The sequence below is a fragment of the Dendrobates tinctorius genome, unplaced genomic scaffold, assembly GCF_039654945.1.
Source record: "Dendrobates tinctorius isolate UK_male_01 unplaced genomic scaffold, ASM3965494v1 ptg000360l, whole genome shotgun sequence".
NCBI classification, from domain to species: domain Eukaryota; kingdom Metazoa; phylum Chordata; class Amphibia; order Anura; family Dendrobatidae; genus Dendrobates; species Dendrobates tinctorius.
Genome location: NW_027362026.1, coordinates 3,681,854 through 3,700,596, shown reverse-complemented (window position 1 = coordinate 3,700,596; position 18,743 = coordinate 3,681,854). Strand labels below are relative to the sequence as shown.

At 41.2% G+C, this 18,743-nt stretch overlaps 1 protein-coding gene across 1 annotated transcript in view; it reads left to right on the top strand.

The window, feature by feature from the left end:
- AOC3 (amine oxidase copper containing 3) overlaps positions 1-15,604 on the top strand; it is a 72,406-nt gene extending 56,802 nt beyond the window's left edge. Inside the window, exon 4 of the mRNA XM_073562619.1 lies at positions 13,479-15,604. Coding sequence (XP_073418720.1) covers positions 13,479-13,763 — 285 coding nt within the window. The 3' untranslated portion in view covers positions 13,764-15,604. The remainder of the gene's footprint in view (positions 1-13,478) is intronic.
- The last annotated feature ends 3,139 nt before the right edge of the window (positions 15,605-18,743 follow it).

Here is an 18,743-nt window from a genome sequence, read left to right as displayed (position 1 = left end):
GAGAAATTGGACCCCAAAAGTTGTTGTCCAATTTGTCCTGAGTACGCTGATACCTCAAATGTGGGAGAAAACTACTGTATGGGCACACGTCGGGGCTCAGAAGGGAAGTAGTGACGTTTTGGAATGCAAACTTTGATGGATAGGTCTGCGGGTGTCATGTGCGTTTGGAGAGCCCCTGATGTACTTAAACTATTGAAACTCCCCACAAGTGACCACAATTTGGAAACTAGACCCCCCACGGAACTCATCTAGAAGTGTGGTGAGCACTTTGAACCCCCAAGTGCTTCACAGAAGTTTATAACGCCTGGGTGTGAAAATAAAAAAAATCATTTTTTTCCACAAAAATGATATTTTTGCCCACAATTTTTTATTTTCCTAAGGGTAACAGGAGAAATTGGACCCCAAAAGTTGTTTTGCAATTTGTCCTGAGTATGCTGATACCCTATATGTGGGGGTAAAACACTGTTTGGGCGCATGGCAGAGCTTGGAAGGGAAGGAGCACCATTTGACTTTTTCAACGCAGAATTGGCTGGAATTGAGATCAGACGCCCACACAGTGGAAACCCCCCAATTATAACTCCAACCCTAACCCCAACACACCCCTAACCCTAATCTGAGCCCTAACCCTAGCCCTAACCCTAGCCCTAACCCTAACCCTAGCCCTAACCCTAAAGGGAAAATGGAAATAAATACATTTTCTTTTTATTTTATTATTTTTCCCTAACTAAGGGGGTGATAACGGGGGGTTTGATTTACTATTTATGGCGGTTTTTATGTTTGGTGGCTGTCACACGCTAAAAGACGCTTTTTATTGTAAAAATAGTTTTTGCATCACCACATATTGAGAGCTATAATTTTTCCGTATTTTGACCCACCGAGTCATGTGAGGTCTTATTCTTTGCGGGACGAGTTGATGTTTTTATTGATACCATTTTCGGGCACGTGACATTTTTTGATCGCTTTTTATTCCGGTTTTTGGGACGCAGAATGAACAAAAACCAGCGTTTCATGAATTTCTTTTGGGGGAGTGCGTTTATACTGTTCCGCGTGTGGTAAAATTGATAAAGCGGTTTTATTTTTCGGGTCGGTACGGTTACAGCAATACCTCATTTAGGTCTTTTTTTATGTTTTGTCGGTTTTTTGCAATGAAAACAATTTTATATAAAAAATAATTATTTTTGCATCGCTTTATTCTGCGAGCTATAACTTTTTTATTTTTTCGCTGATGATGCTGTGTGGCAGCTCGTTTTTTGCGGGACAAGATGACGTTTTCAGCAGTACCATGGATATTTATATGCGTCTTTTTGATCGTGCGTTATTGCACTTTTTGTTCGGTGGTATGATAATAAATCATTATTTTTTGCTTCATTTTTTATTTTTATTTTTTAAGGGGTTCGCTAAAGGGGTTAACTAATGGGACAGTTTTATAGGGCGGGTCGCTACGGACGCGGCGATACCAAATATGTGTACTTTTATTGTTTTGTTTTTTTTATTTTCAAAAACTGAATTTATCGGGGAATATTTTTTTTTTTTTTACTAATTTATTTAGCGATTTTTTTAAAATTATTTTTACACTTTTTTTTTTTTTTTAATTTATTACATAGTCCCAGGTGGGACATCACTGTCCTGTGACCGATCGCTGATCTGTCACATCACATATCACTGTGACAGATCAGCAATCTGTCACAGGCAGTTCTGCAGACTTCCTCATGCCTGCGCTTTGCAGGCAGTGAGGAAGTCAGCTCCCTACAGGCCCCCGAAGGCCCCCGTCGCCATCTTGGATCTTGGGCCTATAGGGAAGGAGTACCCCGCAGCAGCGCTGCACATTGCGCTGCCATGGGGGGCTCAGGGAAGCACGGAGGGAGCCCCCTCCCTTCCGATGCTTCCCTTTAACCCCTGGTACACCGCGATCGTGTTTGATCGCGGTGTACAAGGGGTTAACGTGTTGGGGGCGGTCCGTGACCGCCTCTGACACATTGTGCCGGGTGTCAGCTGTGATAATCAGCTGACACCCGGCCGCGATCAGCGGCGCTCACCACGTGGGTGCCGCTGATCGCATTAGACGTACTATCCCGTCCTTGGGAATAAAGTCCCAGGGCACATGGATGGGATAGTACGTCTAATGGCAGAAAGGGGTTAATAAACTAGTATAAGATTCAAATAAGAAACGTTCCTGTGTCCAGCCCTGTGAGCAGCTGAGTGAGTCAATCGACCACAGTTACCTTATAGTCACTGATTTATAATGCTATCAGTACTATTGGTACTGTATTCATATTATCAACAAGCTGTCATCCAGATATAAATGTATTAACATCTGGGGTAAACACTGCTGCCACTCAGTCGGCAGTATAGCGAAAATGCTGCAGTTGGTCATTTCACAATCAAAATATTTCTTTATAATAGAGTCCTATGGTTGAAAGGATACAACGACACCCATCAAGACTGTTGGACTCTTACCCTTAAGTTTATAGAGTAATTGTTGTTTTAATTTATATTTGATAAATTAATAGCACAAATGAAAATATGCAATTTGTAATTAGTTTATCAGAGAAATCTGCTTCTTTCTCCGGCAGGACTGAGCTTTCACTTTCAATTTTCTCGATTACGGGTAAAATCTGTATTCAGTGAGGACATGTTTTTAAATTACTGAGATAGGAGATGGCGGCTGTTACTGATAAGATTCTATGAAGAGGGAAGAAAGGCGGAGAGAGGAGCAAGAAGCAGAGCTCCTTCCTTTCTAGACAGGATATTATAAAAACACCTTCCATTTCCTGTCTCAGTAATTGGACAGTCTGTTTTCACTGGATAGGAATTTTACCCCGAAATTGAGAATTTTCAAAATGTTCAATATGTCATTGCAGAAAAAGAAGCAAATTTCTCTGATTAGATATATGGCAAAGTTTCTAAATTTTATGTGTATTATTGATTTATGGAGAAAAATTACAGCGACAGTTACACTTTAATATGTAATAGTTTTGATTTTTATATTGATATTTTTTCATATATATACAGTTGTGGCCAAAAGTATTGACACCCCTGCAATTCTGTCAGATAATACTCAGTTTCTTCCTGAAAATGATTGCAAACACAAATTCTTTGGTATTATTATCTTCATTTAATTTGTCTTAAATGAAAAAACACAAAATAGAATAAAGCAAAAAGCAAAACATTGATCATTTCACACAAAACTCCAAGAATGGGCCAGACAAAAGTATTGGCACCCTCAGCCTAATACTTGGTTGCACAACCTTTAGCCAAAATAACTGCGACCAACCGCTTCCGGTAACCATCAATGAGTTTCTTACAATGCTCTGCTGGAATTTTAGACCATTCTTCTTTGGCAAACTGCTCCAGGTCCCTGATATTTGAAGGGTGCCTTCTCCAAACTGCCATTTTTATATCTCTCCACAGGTGTTCTATGGGATTCAGGTCTGGACTCATTGCTGGCCACCTTAGAAGTCTCCAGTGGTTTCTCTCAAACCATTTTCTAGTGCTTTTTGAAGTGTGTTTTTTGGTCATTGTCCTGCTGGAAGACCCATGACCTCTGAGGGAGACCCAGCTTTCTCACACTGGGCCCTACATTATGCTGCAAAATTTATTGGTAGTCTCCAGACTTCATAATGCCATGCACACGGTCAAGCAGCCCAGTGCCAGAGGCAGCAAAGAAACCCCAAAACATCAGGGAACCTCCGCCATGTTTGACTGTAGGGACCGTGTTCTTTTCTTTGAATGCCTCTTTTTTTCTCCTGTAAACTCTATGTTGATGCCTTTTCCCAAAAAGCTCTACTTTTGTCTCATCTGACCAGAGAACATTCTTCCAAAACGTTTTAGGCTTTTTCAGGTAAGTTTTGGCAAACTCCAGCCTGGCTTTTTTATGTCTCGGGGTAAGAAGTGGGGTCTTCCTGGGTCTCCTACCATACAGTCCCTTTTCATTTAGATGCCGACGAATAGTACGGGTTGACACTGTTGTACCCTCGGACTGCAGGGCAGCTTGAACTTGTTTGGATGTTAGTCGAGGTTCTTTATCCAACATCCGCACAATCTTGCGTTGAAATCTCTTGTCAATTTTTCTTTTCCGTCCACATCTAGGGAGGTTAGCCACAGTGCCATGGGCTTTAAACTTCTTGATGACACTGCGCACGGTAGACACAGGAACATTCAGGTCTTTGGAGATGGACTTGTAGCCTTGAGATTGCTCATGTTTCCTCACAATTTGGTTTCTCAAGTTCTTTGGACTTCTTTCCTTTCTCCATGCTCAATGTGGTACACACAAGGACACAGGACAGAGGTTGAGTCAACTTTAATCCATGTCAACTGGCTGCAAGTGTGATTTAGTTATTGCTAACACCTGTTAGGTGTCACAGGTAAGTTACAGGTGCTGTTAATTACACAAATTAGAGAAGCATCACATGATTTTTTGAGCAGTGCCAATACTTTTGTCCACCCTCTTTTTTATGTTTGGTGTGGAATTATATCTAATTTGGCTTTAGGACAATTCTTTTTGTGTTTTTTCATTTAAGACAAATTAAATGAAGATAATAATACCAAAGAATTTGTGTTTGCAATAATTTTCAGGACGAAACTGAGTATTATCTGACAGAATTGCAGGGGTGTCAATACTTTTGGCCACAACTGTATAATATATATATATATATATATATATACATATATATATATTAATTTTAATGGATGCATGTGCAATCAGTGTTATTGATAATTTATTATTGCAAACAATCTTAATTTTGTTGGCAGCGGATTATTCAGGATACTCTCCAAGCGTGTGACAACAGCTTCTTTATTCAGGAACAAACAGGAACAATATATGATAAGCTGAATAGTTCAGGAATAAATCACTTGTCTGTCTCTGTCTCTATCTGTGCAGCATCTATAGCAGGCTGCTTCTCTCATACACAGACACAGGAAAACAGGAAATACAGTCACATGCTCTCTCTGTGTTAGCCTCTGTGAGGTTTTTTTTTGCTCTAACAGCATACAAATCTATCAACTAAACACTCATAGACAGGAATGGAGATGTTGCACCAAACATATTCCAATACCCCCACTCATCAACTACTTATCCTGTTAATCGCAACATTATATATTGCCTAGATAAGAGGCCCTTCCAATTATCAACAAATCATACAAAAAAGGATTGGAAGCTATATACCATAAAATCAATAAAGTTTTATTATGAACAAGTTAAAATGCCTTATAGCACAATACAATACATATGGGGGCAGTAAATGCAAAAGAAAAAGGCCTTAAACACCAGTACATGAGGTTCAAAAATACATATACAAGAATCTTGTTGTTGATCCATAAAAGTATACTATAAAATAAGAGTAGAACATACTGATCCTTGTAGAAATTAAACTACATCCAGATCCTTCCCCTGGAGGAAGCATTGACAGAGAAACGTGCGTCGGGGTCCTGGAGTTTAAGCGGGCCATTTGGCATTTATACGCAGCAAGAGTTGGGAACAGGTAACATGTATTTATGAGATATGAAAGTGTTATATATCTGTTGGTGAGCCGTGACAGGGTTCAGTTTTATGTATAGCACACGGCAGCACTTGCAGCCGTCTTTATGTGCTCTTTTTCCATGTCAGTGATAGGGTTCAGTATTATGTGAAGCACACGGTAGTATATGCAACCGTCTTAGTGCGCTCTTTTTCTCATGTCTAAAGCATGCAACTTATTAAGCTATGCGGTTTACCGCAGTATTATGTTTTTGTATTGGAGCGTTTATTTAAGTGCATGTCATGCAAATTATAATTAAAGAGGCCATGTGGCATGTTGCAATATATATAATAAAAAAGGAGCACTTTATAAGGAACTTTTTCTAATGAGTATACATATAAAATAAAAGGAGGATATTTTTTTCTGGCAATTTTTTATTTGCAATTGCAGCTAAATAGTACGCCTTCACTCAAGTGCAAAATTATGCAAATGCAGTGTGTGAAACTGCGTTTTTTTTGCAATATTATACCTTCTATTAATTTTACTCTAACTATTCAGTGTCATATGAGGTTATAGTGATAAATTTTTTACAACAACTCTTTTGAGCGCTAAAAGTAAATATTCCTATTATTGTGATTATCATATATATATAAAATTCTGATAGATATATATTTAATGAAATGTTATTTATTGTTTCTATGTGTCCTAAACTTGTGCATACGCTAAACTCTGATTTTTCTATGGTATGAGGCACCTTGTTTTATATTTATATGTTGAAAAACAAATTGGTATTTTAATAAACTAGTGTTTCTATCACATTTTTTTGACCTGGATGTAGTTTAATTTCTACAAGGTTCAGTATGTTTTATTGATATTTAAAGTGTGGCCAATTCCTCTGTGAAGGAAATGGGCTTGGGTAGTGTACTTATAAAATAAGAGTGTCCCAAAAATAGTTAATGGAGCTTATAATGTAATGCTTCCAAGAGGAAAAACTCCTAAAGCAGGTTAATATATTGAATGAACAACAATTGATCCTATATAAAACCCCATTGAATCAGCTAGATCCTAATCCTCTTGGAAGCATTACATTATAAGCTCCATTAACTATTTTTGGGACACTCTTATTTTATAGTATACGTTTATGGATCAACAACAAGATTCATGTATATGTATTTTTTAACCTCTTGTACTGGTGTTTAAGGCCTTTTTCTTTTGCATTTACTGCCCCCATATGTATTGTATTGTGCTATAAGGCATTTTAACTTGTTCATAATAACACTTTATTGATTTTATGGTATATAGCTTCCAATCCTTGTTTGTATGATTTACTTATCCTGTTAGTCCCATTGTGTTTCTGAAGTCCACAAACTCGGCTTTTGGTAATGGCTTTGTCATACCATCAGCTATCATCTTGTCAGACTCGCAATAAACTCGAGTACACTATGTTCCACTAAGTCATGTAAGTGGTGATGTTTTACATTAATGTTCTCAGTCCTTGCACTAATCTTCTCACTGCTGACAAATTTAATGCATCCTTGGTTGTCTTCATAGATAACTGTTGGTTGAGCTAATGGCTTGCCGAAATCTTCCAAAATTTGTTTCAACCAAATTACTTCTTGACTTGCATAAGCAGCAGACATACTGTATATTCTGCTTCTGTAGAAGATAATGCGACTGACACCTGTTTTCTGCTGGACCAAGAAATTGAATTTTCTCCCAACTTGAACTAAAAACCATTTGTTGATTTCCGATCGCTTGAATCTCCAGCCCTATCTGCATCCACATAATCTCGGAGATTGAGATCTTCTGATGCAGATATCTTAAGATTTAGCCTTTGAGTTTCTCCAAGATGTTGAAGAATTCTCCCAATTACATTCCAGTCTCTTTGGCATGGCTTGCCTACACGTCGGCAGAGAATTCCGACAGTGGCCATAACATTCGAACGAGCTGCGGCTGCAATGCACAGAAGCGCCCCCCACTGCTTGTCTGTATCTCTCATTGCTGGGTCGCAGATCTTCTTCTCCTTCCAACTTTAGATAGGATGGATCCATTGGTGTTGACGCACATTTGGCTTCCAACATTCCAAACTGGTTTAGCATTGCGAAATTTTAGAACTGTGGTTGAGAAGAAAACTCCCATCTTCCTCTCTCTGGACCTGGATTCCCAAACAATATGTCACATTTCCTAGGTCCTTAGTCTCATAGTGCTGGTTGAGAATTTCACCTAGCTTTGCAATTTCTTTTTCATCTTGATGAGACATGATTACATTGTCTACATAAAGGAGAACATATATTTTTCGTATACAAGCATGGATCAGCTTGAGATCTTTCAAATCATTCATCCATCAAAACTTTGTTCATTTTCAAGTTCCAAGCTCTTGCTGACTGCTTAAGTCCATAGACAGATTTTTGCATTTTGCAAACAAGGTGCTCTTCACCCTTTTTAAATATATCCCTCGGGTTGCCTCATATACAACTCTTCTTCAATGTCACCATGTAGGAAGGCTGTTTTGATGTCAAAATTTCTCACTGTTATCTGTTGAACTGCAGCTACGAACATTAAACGCAACTGGAGAAAATGTAGCATCATAATCTTTACCATACTTTTGTAAGTATCCTTTTGCGACCAATCTTGCACTTACATCCTGCTCTTTTTCCTTGTGGTAGCTCACTAAGAGCCCATGTCTGGAGTTGGTGAAGGGACGCCATCTCTTCATTAGCATCATTTATCCACTTCTGCTTCTGGTGAACAGGCAGTTTTTGCATCTCTTGCCATGACTGTGGCTCTGGTTCAGGAAGTGTTCTGACTATATAAGAAAGGCTTCTAGCTGGGATACCTTTGTTTGGCAGTCCTGATCTCCTGACTAGAGGTTGACTGGGTTCTTCTGTGTCTTCCTTGGTGGTTTCAGAGCTTATCCACACTTCAGTGTTTTCCTTTTCGGCATCTTGGTTTGGTGATTGAGATTCTTGTTCTTGCTTCTTAGGTTGAATAACTAGTGTAACTTCATGGAATTTGAGCGATGCAAAGTTTTCATCAATCACTACATCTCTGCTGATTGTTACTGTGTTGGTCTCTGGGTGCAGGATTCTGTAACATAGTAACATAGTTAGCAAGGCCGAAAAAAGACATTTGTCCATCCAGTTCAGCCTATATTCTGTCAGAATAAATCCCCAGATCTACATCCTTATAAATAACCTAATAACTGTAAGATACAATATTGTTACGCTCCAGGAAGATATCCAGGCCTCTCTCAAACCCCTCGACTGAATTCGCCATTACCACCTCCTCAGGCAAGGAATTCCAGTTTCTCACTGCCCTTACAGTAAAGAATCCTCTTCAATGTAGGTGGAAAAACCTTCTCTCCTCCAGATGCAGGGAATGCCCTCTTGTGACCGTCACCTTCCTTGGTATAAACAGATCCTTGGAGAGATATTTGTATTGTCTCCTTATATACTTATACATGGTTATTAGATCGTCCCTCAGTCATTTTTTGCTAGACTAAATAATCCTAATTATGCTAATCTCTCTGGGTATTGTAGTTCCCCCATCCAATTTATTAATTTTGTTGCCCTCCTTTTTACTCGCTCTAGTTCCATTATATCCTTCCTGAGCACCGGTGCCCAAAACTGTATACAGTACTCCATGTGCGGTCTAACCAGAGATTTGTACAGAGGCAGTATAATGCTCTCATCATGTGTATCCAGACCTCTTTTAATGCACTCCATGATCCTGTTTGCCTTGGCAGCCGCTGCCTGGCACTGGCTGCTCCAGGGAAGTTTATCATTAACTAGGAACCCCATGTCCTTCTCCATGTCGGATTTACCCTGTGGTTTCCCATTCAGTGTGTAATGGTGATATTGATTCCTTCTTCCCATGTGTATATGTGGCGCCCCTGAGGCTCAGTCGCCAGAGAGGTACTGCACCTTCTCCTAAGGTGTAGTGCCCCACTGCCTAGGTAAGTTGGGAACTCCTTTCCACACTCCAACACCTGCACCCCACACACGGGAGAGTTCAGCAGGACCACATTGCGGCTCCATGCTTAGAGGGTAGCAGAGCATCTTTCGTGGGTCCTTGCTTCGTAACACGAGATGTGCTGGGAGGTGGGTAGAGTTGAGATATATAAAAGGTTGGGAAGGTTTAGAATTAGAGGTTCTGTCTGGCAGAAGGTCATGCAGGTAGGAAGTCACTCAGATAGGAGTGAGGATCCCTGGAAGAAGGGATGGAGGAAGGAGTGCTGCAGCTGCCTCAGTGATCAGAGCCAGCTGGCACAGGAAAGGAACAGAAGGAGAAGGACATAGAACTGCAACCTAAGCTTCCATAGGAAAGAGGACTAGAGAGAACAGAGAGGAGACATGGGTTGGAAGAGGAACCCTATCTATAGGTTCTCAGCGCAAGGCCAGGGCCCGGTCCCCGAGGTTGTATGGACACTTATGGTTCTGCAGCAGACACCGGTGGAGTAGTTGGCTGTAAATGCACTACTCCCATCTAAAACTTGGGGCACAACAGCAACTGAATAGAGAGCCAGGACTCTGGAGAAGGGAGTCCCCGAGAGAGGCTACAGCTGTCGGTCATACAAGTAGAGTTGTTAGGAACATCTGACAGGAGGAACTTCAGAGTACCACGGTACTGGAGCTCTTCACACTAAAAGGCACAATAGAGGAGTCGTTCAAGAAAGGTACATGTTAGCGGAGTGTTGGAGAGAAGAATCCTGACTTGCCCGGGAGGTTGATTGAGTCTCTGCCCTGGAGGACACGGCACGGAGGCAGGCACCAGTGTGTACCATGGACTGTGAGTAAAGCTTTGGAACTGCAAGCCCTGGTGTCTTCCATTCATTTGTGCGCCAACACTATCAGCACCGCTACATCTGGGTACCAGCATTCCTGACACTGCCTGCGCCTATTCTCATCTATTGCAACTACACTGCCCTGGGGTTACAGCTTCACCTGTGGGGAGCTACACCATCTATGCTGCAACACACCATCAGCCCCAGAGGATCTGCACACAGCGTTGGCTTAACATCTTGCTTGCCAAACACCACAGGTGGCGTCACAAACTATCACATAAACTATATCACAAACCATCATTGATTTGGGCGCCCAGGGCCACGGACCGGGTCACAGCTGCCGTGACATAACCCACTGACACCGGCCCGGTAGCGAGTACCCCACAGCCCTGGGAGGGCGACCCATATAACCTTACATTTATCATTTTTAAACCGCATCTGCCACCTTTCAGCCCAAGTTTCCAACTTATCCAGATCCATCTGTAGCAGAATACTATCTTCTCTTATATTGACTGCTTTACATAGTTTTGTATCATCTGCAAATATTGATGTTTTACTGTGTAAACCTTCTACCAGATCTGTTGTGAGTTCATTTTTCCCTTCACCATTGAGGTCTGATGAACTCCCTCCTCTAGTGAAGGAAGGTAGTGAGACTGATTGCCAAACACATGGGCAGCTAGATGATGACTGGGTGGCTGGAATTGAGGACTGGATATAAGGCTGCCGACGCCCTTCTTCCAGGCTGGTGATTTTCCTGCTGGATTCTTGGAGACCAGTCTGATTACTGCATCTCAAAGCTAAGTTTTCTGCTCTGCTTTGTACTCTTCAGTTTTGTTTTTGTTTTGCCTTGTTTTTTGGGAGTTCTGCCATCCCCGGCCGGGGGTGAGCTGAATTTCATTTTTGTCTCTGATCTGTTGATATTTTGCTCTGTCTTCAGAATATGCCTGAGTGCTGATATAGTCTTTTGAAGCCTAGCGACTTCAGGGCCTGTTTTTCCTATCAGTAGGTTGGCCCATTTTGATAGGATTTTTGCGGATGGCAGACAGCAGCTTTCCTATCCTGTCCTATGTAGTTAGCTTGGGCCCCATCATTTGCTCAAACTATCTTTCTATCTGTGTTAGTGTTTTCATCTTGCTTCACCGTCATTATATGTTGGGGGCTGCCTATTGCTTTGGGGTCTGCTCTGGGGCAGTTTAGTTTTTCCCCTTTCTGTCTTTAGGCTATATAGTTATCCGGCTGTGATCAAGGGGTCTAGGGCACCGTAGGAACCCCCCACGGCTACTGCTAGTTGTTGTGGATAGGTTCAGGGGTCTGCAATCCGATAGCTGCCAACCTCTCTGGTTTTTCTGGACTTAGCTGGTATTTTGTTTTTTCCTCCTTCGGTGACTCATCATAACACAGATCGTTAATAAATATGTTGAAGAGAATAGGTCCCAACACCGACTCTTGCGGTACCCCACTGGTCACAAAGACCCAGTTAGAAAATATACCATTTATAGCCACGCTCTGCTTTTTATCGTTAAGCCAGTTATTTACCCATTTACACACATTTTCCCCCAGACCCAGCATTCTCATTTTGTGTACCAATCTTTTTTGTGGCACTGTATCATACGCTTTGGAAAAATCAAGGTATACCACGTCCAATGACTCACCTTGGTCCGGTCTATAGCTTACCTGTTCATAAAAGCTGATTAGATTGGTTTGACAGGAGCGATTCCTCATAAACCAATGCTGATATGGAGTTAAACAGTTATTCTCATTGAGATAAACCAGAATAACATCCCTCAGAAACTCTTCGAATATTTTACCAACAATAGAGGTTAGACTTACTGGCCTATAATTTCCAGGTTCACTTTTAGAGCCCTTTTTGAATATTAGTACCAGATTTGCTATGCGCCAGTCCTGTGGAATAGACCCCATGACTATAGAGTCCCTAAATATAAGAAATAATGGTTTGTCTATTACCTTACTTACTGTATATACTCGAATATAAGCCGAGATTTTCAGCCCATTTTTTAATCTATGGAGCTTCTTATGGGGGGAGCATATGGGGGAATAATCTATGGAGCTTCTTCTGGGGACACCATATGGGGGAATAATCTATAGAGCATTTCCCACCCTAGGCTTATACTCCAGTCAATAAGTTTTCCCAGTTTTTTGTGGCAAAATTAGGGGTGTCGGCTTATACTCGGGTCGGCTTATGCTCGAATATATACGGTAGTTCTCTTAGTACTTGTGGGTGTATGGCATCCAGACCCTGAGATTTATCTATTTTAATCTTATTTAGCTGGTTTCGCCCCTCTTCTTGGGTTAGATTGGTGACCCTTTGTATCTCGGCATTTCACCTTCACATTCTTTCCCTCTCTACTTTGAAGTCAACAAACTGGTTCCAGAAAACAATGCACAATTAACATATCAGCACACATCAATAGACAAAGATAAACACACACTATGTTATATGGTACATCAGCTTGCAAGTCTGTCTTCTTGACCCACCAGAAATCAACACTTAAATCTAATATACAGATAAAAAGTCAATTCTTCTTGGTTTGCAAAAACAGTCATCTGGGTAATTAAGATATACTCTGGTTTCTTCACATTGCTCCCCCATCCTAATTAGCCAGACATGATAGTATTCCGATCATCCAGTTTCCTTAGAGCATATTCCATTTCCTCCTTCCGAAAATAAACTCCACATGTAATTGAAGAGTAACAACTGATATCCATTCGGTCCAGGCATGGCTTCCTCCGTATTCTAAAGTTCCTGGATTAAATCCCATTCAATCTGTTGAAGCTGGAACATCTCCTGTAGCTTCCTTTTTTGTTGAGGTCATATATCCACTCTGGTCTTTTTCCCAAGGCCAATCTTTATCCACATCCACATCCTTATGGATGCATGTGCAGTCAATGTTATTGATAATTGATTATTGCAAACAGTCTTACCAATTTTTGTATAATCGTTTTTTCTGGCTAACTGTCCCGTCCCTTCTACTGTCTCTAGTTTGGAAAAAAGAGAGTACAAAAGCAAGGGAGGAACTCATCCTGCAGGATAGCAGGTTGCTAAAGGTTTATTGTTAGTCTGTAACTGTGGAGAAACATGGGTCTGCATAGGAGCTATAGGAACAAACCATCTACATTACTAATATATTGTTCCTCTTTTCATTGATCAAATTTACATATATCCCTCATACCCTTCTTGTTTATTTGGATTCAAAACTGTTCTCTCTCTCCCTTAGGACTTGGTTGCTTGGGTCACCGTTGGGTTCCTTCACATTCCACACTCCGAGGACCTTCCAAACACGGCCACTCCAGGGAATGCTGTGGGATTCTTACTAAGGCCCTTTAACTATTTTGATGTCGACCCTTCTGTGCATTCACCAGATGGAGTTTATTTCCAAAGTGAAGACGACTATGGGTCTTGTGAAGTGAACCATATTGCCTGTGTATCTAAGAATGCACCATGTGCACCCAACATTCCTCCTTTCACATATGAAGGTTTCAAAAGTCTGGTGAATTTATAATGAAAGCTAATTATGTGTACTGTTTCTTAGCACTGGCATTTGCATAAACTCCTGTATAAGTGGTGTTTTATAATCTCATGTATGTAAAGTTTTTATCATAATAATGACCATCTTTGAAGGAATTGTCATGATCGTCAGCAGAATCATTCATCAAAACTAAATCATACATCATGAAATGGGTGTTTCAGGGTAAAATGTTAAATTCTAGGATATTACAAGATTATAATGGTATACGTTACTTTACAATTTTGAGAGTTCAACACGGATAGCGACTCAACAGAGGAGACAAATTTTCTAGAATGAGGTTAGGTCATGGATTTAGAGGATTATAGTCAAAAGGATTGACAAAGGCACTTTAACCAGTCTACATATGTATTTTTAAAGGTTATTTCTATATGCCATAAATGTATGCTAGATGGCAGACCCACCACTGGAACACACAATTATCTTGAGATTGGCTTAACATGCTGTTTTAGGAGAAGTACATGTGTATACATGGTTCTATTTATATATTTGTATGGAAGAATGGAGAAATTAGTCACGACAAAAGAGCTGGTCATTTGCTCCTCTGGCAGTGACATGTGAAGAGTCACCACGCTCAGGATAGATGAAGTTTCCAGCGGTAGGACTCCCATCTATCATACATTTAGGGCATATCAGGAAGAATGGGAATACATGTTCAAGGAACTGTTCCCAAAGCTTACATGCTGGCATATGGAGTTCTTTTGGCTCTGTAGAACAATGCACAATGTCTTCTTCGTCCTCACAAAGCAATCTCCATTGTACAGCAGGACATTAGTTTGATATATGATTTTTCCAAAAAAACATAGAGGCCCAAATTAAGTATTTTCGTTTTTTAAGTGATTTTTTTGTAATGTGGTATATAATGCAATTTTTTTATGCCAAATTTGAACAAATAGTGCAAGAGCCCATGAGCTGATGATGAATTTTGTGTACAGTCATAGATACTCTTTTTGTCTTTTACTTTTTTTTTTCACTTTTTTAGAGCAAAAAATCGCACAATCCTTTAAAATGTATCTTCAACTATGCAAAAATAAAATTAGACAGATTTTGTACCCCAGCAGAGGTATAATTGCACAAAAATACAGCATTTCAAAAAGTCACAAACTAGGCCTAAACATCCGGCAAATGAAGACAAGGCACATGTCGTCGAACAAAGAAAAAAAAAAGAGACAAAATTAAGTAAAGTTATATTAAAAGAGGCAAAAACTACATAATGAATAAAGCGCAAATATAAAAGTCACTATTAGGGCAGATTCACACAACCATATAAAAAATCATTAGCGTTTCATGCAGGAAACTGAAAACTTTTCTCACTTGTCATCTGTGTACAGTCCATATCCTTTTTTACGGCAGCAACTATTAATAATTTACAAGACCATTTACAGTTTACTATGTAACAGAATTGCAATGATTCCATAAATAATGAACAAGGCTCTGTACGGCACCTAATGTTTTTTTACACAGCCATAGACTTGAATGGACAAGTCTGACCCAACACCCAGGAGAGACTAGTGCATGCACTAATCAGTCCTCTGCACTGGTCTATTGAATAACATTAGTCTAAGTGCTGTCCATTTTTTCACAGACAGCACTCGGACTGAAAATATGATCATGTGAACCTACACTTAGAATCCTTTTAACTTCAGAAAAAAGGAGCAAAGATAATGAAGAATTGAAGCCATAGCTAACACTCACTTTCATTTAATTCAGTGGACAGAAAAATGTGGACGCAATAATTGTTAAGAATTATGCATTTTGTAAAACTATTTCATCATACTCCATATTTACAATAAATAGAAGGTACTGTTGAAAAAAAATGTTTTACTTTTTGTTGGTTTTGCTTTCCTTTTGTGTTTAGTCCCGTCTCCAGTAATCTTTACATGGTATAAACCAAAGAGAATAAATACTCAGCCATTAGGAATATTCACAGAAAATACACTGCTCAAGAAAATAAAGGGAACACTTAAACAACAGAATATAACTCCATGTAAATCAAACTTCTGTGAAATCAAACTGTCCACTTAGGAAGCAACATTGTTTGACAATCAATTTCACATACTGTTGTGTAAATGGAATAGACAACAGATGGAAATTATTGGCAATTATCAAGACACCCTCAATAAAGGAGTGGTTCTGCAGGAGGGGACCACAGACAACATCTCAGTCCCAATGCTTTCTGGCTGATGTTTTGGTCACTTTTGAATGTTGGTTGTGCTTTCACACTTGTGATAACATGAGCCGGACTCTACAACCCACACAAGTGGCTCAGGTAGTGCAGCTCATCCAGGATGGCACATCAATGCGAGCTGTGGCAAGAAGGTTTGCTGTGTCTGTCAGCGAAGTGTCCAGAGGCTGGAGGCGCTACCAGGAGACAGGCCAGTACACCAGTAGATGTGGAGTGGGCCTTAGGAGGGCAATAACCCAGCAGGACCGCTACCTCTGCCTTTGTGCAAGGAGGAACAGTAGGAGCACTGCCAGAGCCCTGCAAAATGACCTCCAGCAGGCCACAAATGTGCATGTGTCTGCACAGTTAGAAACCGACTCCATGAGGATGGTCTGAGTGCCCAACGTCTACAGATGGGGGTTGTGCACACAACCCAACACCGTGCAGGATGCTTGGCATTTGCCACAGAACACCAGGATTGGCAAATTCGCCACCGGCGCCCTGTGCTCTTCACAGATGAAAGCAGGTTGACACTGAGCACATGTGACAGACGTGACAGAGTCTGGAGATGCCGTGGAGAGGGATCTGCTGCCTGCAACATCCCTCAGCATGACCGGTTTGGCAGTGGGTCAGTAATGGTGTGGGGTGGCATTTCTTTGAAGGGCCACACAGCCCTCCATGTGCTCGCCAGAGGTAGCCTGACTGCCATTAGGTACCAAGATGAGATCCTCAGACCTCTTGTGAGACCATATGCTGGTGCGGTTGGCCCTGGGTTCCTCACAATGCAGAACAATGCCAGACCTCATGTGGCTGGAGTGTGTAAGCAGTTACTGCAAGATGAAGGTATTGAAGTTATGGACTGGCCCGACCGTTCCCCAGACCTGAATCCGATTGAGCACATCTGGAACATCGTGTCTTGCTCCATCCACAAATGTCATGTTGCACCACAAACTGTCCAGGAGTTGGTGGATGCTTTAGTCCAGGTCTGGGAGGAGATCCCTCAGGAGACCATCCGCCGCCTCATCAGGAGCATGACCAGGCATTGTAGGGAGGTCATACAGGCATGTGGAGGCCACACACACTACTAAGCATCTTTTCCTAGTCATGAGGCATTTCCACTGAAGTTGGATCAGCCTGTAATTTGATTTTCCACTTTGATTTTGAGTATCATTCCAAATCCAGACCTCCATGGAATATTCATTTTGATTTACATTCATAATTGTTATGTTTTATTGTTCTGAACACATTCCACTATGCAATGAATACAAATTTACAACTGAGAACTGGAATATTTAATTCAGAGATATCTAGGATGTGGTATTTTAGTGTTCCCTTTATTTTTTTGAGCAGTATATGTAGGAAAGACTACAAAACACAAGCACATTACTTATTCCTTCCAAAGACCATAGTAAGGACCAGGGGGCACTCAATACGGGAGGAAGAAAGGCGATTCCGGCAGCTAAATAGGAAAGGGTTCTTTACAGTTAGAACAGTCAGACTGTGGAATGCCTGACCACAAGAGGTAGTAATGGCAGACACTATGACAACTTTTAAAAAAGGGTTGGATGATTTCCTTGATACACATAACATTGTGGGCTATAATTAAATTAGTGAAAAAATGTACAGTTGGTGGAGAAAGATTGAACTTGATGGACCTAGGTTTTTTTTCAACCTATGTAAATATGTAACTGTAGAATTTTGCAGGAACTTAGGATGTCACCACGGACAGGAGACAGATCAAGAGTTAAAGTATTTATTAAACAGAGAATGCCCTCCACGCAGGGAGTGAGGGATTGTAGGGTGATGGTAAGGAAAGGGCTACTGAGATAGTGGCAGGGTAGGTCAAGGACGAACTAAAGTTCAGTAATAAAGAGGTGAACTTATCAGTCTGTAGTCTTCTTGGGCAGCTCCTTGGGGTTCCAACGGTGGCACCGACAACAGTGGCACGTGACATCTCGGTGAGGTCTGTAACAGGCGGGTATCCAACAGTGACACTGGCAACAGCAGCACGGGATGTCATAGGCTTGTTTCACACTTGCGTTTTTTTGCGCTTGTTTTTTGAGCGAAAAAACGCATGCTTTTTTTCCTATACTTTACATGGGTGCACATACACAATCGTTTGTACGCGTTTGTATGCGCATGCGGTTTTTAGTAGTGTGCGCTCGGGCGCACAAAATGCATCTTGTTGCATTTTTTGTGCGTCCGACTTGTCCCAAAAAAATGCATGCGCACGCAATGCGTTTTTTTCACCCAAACACCCATTATAGTCTATGGGTGCGCTCACGTGCACATCGTAATGCGCACGTCAGCGCAAAAAACATAATGCGTTTTTTTAAAAAACATGCTCAAAACCGCAAAAAAATGCACGCAAACGCATGATGCATTTTTTATGTGCGTTTGCACTGCGCACGGTGCGCAGCACAAAAAAACGCAAGTGTGAAAGTAGCCTTAGCGAAGTCTCTGAGAGGCAGGAAGATTTCCCATGCTTAAACGTGTCTAGCACGGTACTGGGTCCAGTGTGAGGGACCGCCAGAATGGGACATCACTCCACGGTGCACACAAGTCCTCTGCTATGGGGCTTTGGCCTACAGTCTCTCTCTGCTAAGTTGAGTCACCTCCTGGCGTGACGGGTGGCGGTACACTGTCAGTCTGTTGTCCACCTCCAGTGGACCTATATGTAAGGGGTCTGTCAAGTATGCAGTCAATCTTGGGCAGCGCGTGTGCGGTACTCACTGTCTCATAGTGTACAGCACCTGGCTTAGCTCGGAACGGCTTCGCACAGCTCTGCTCTG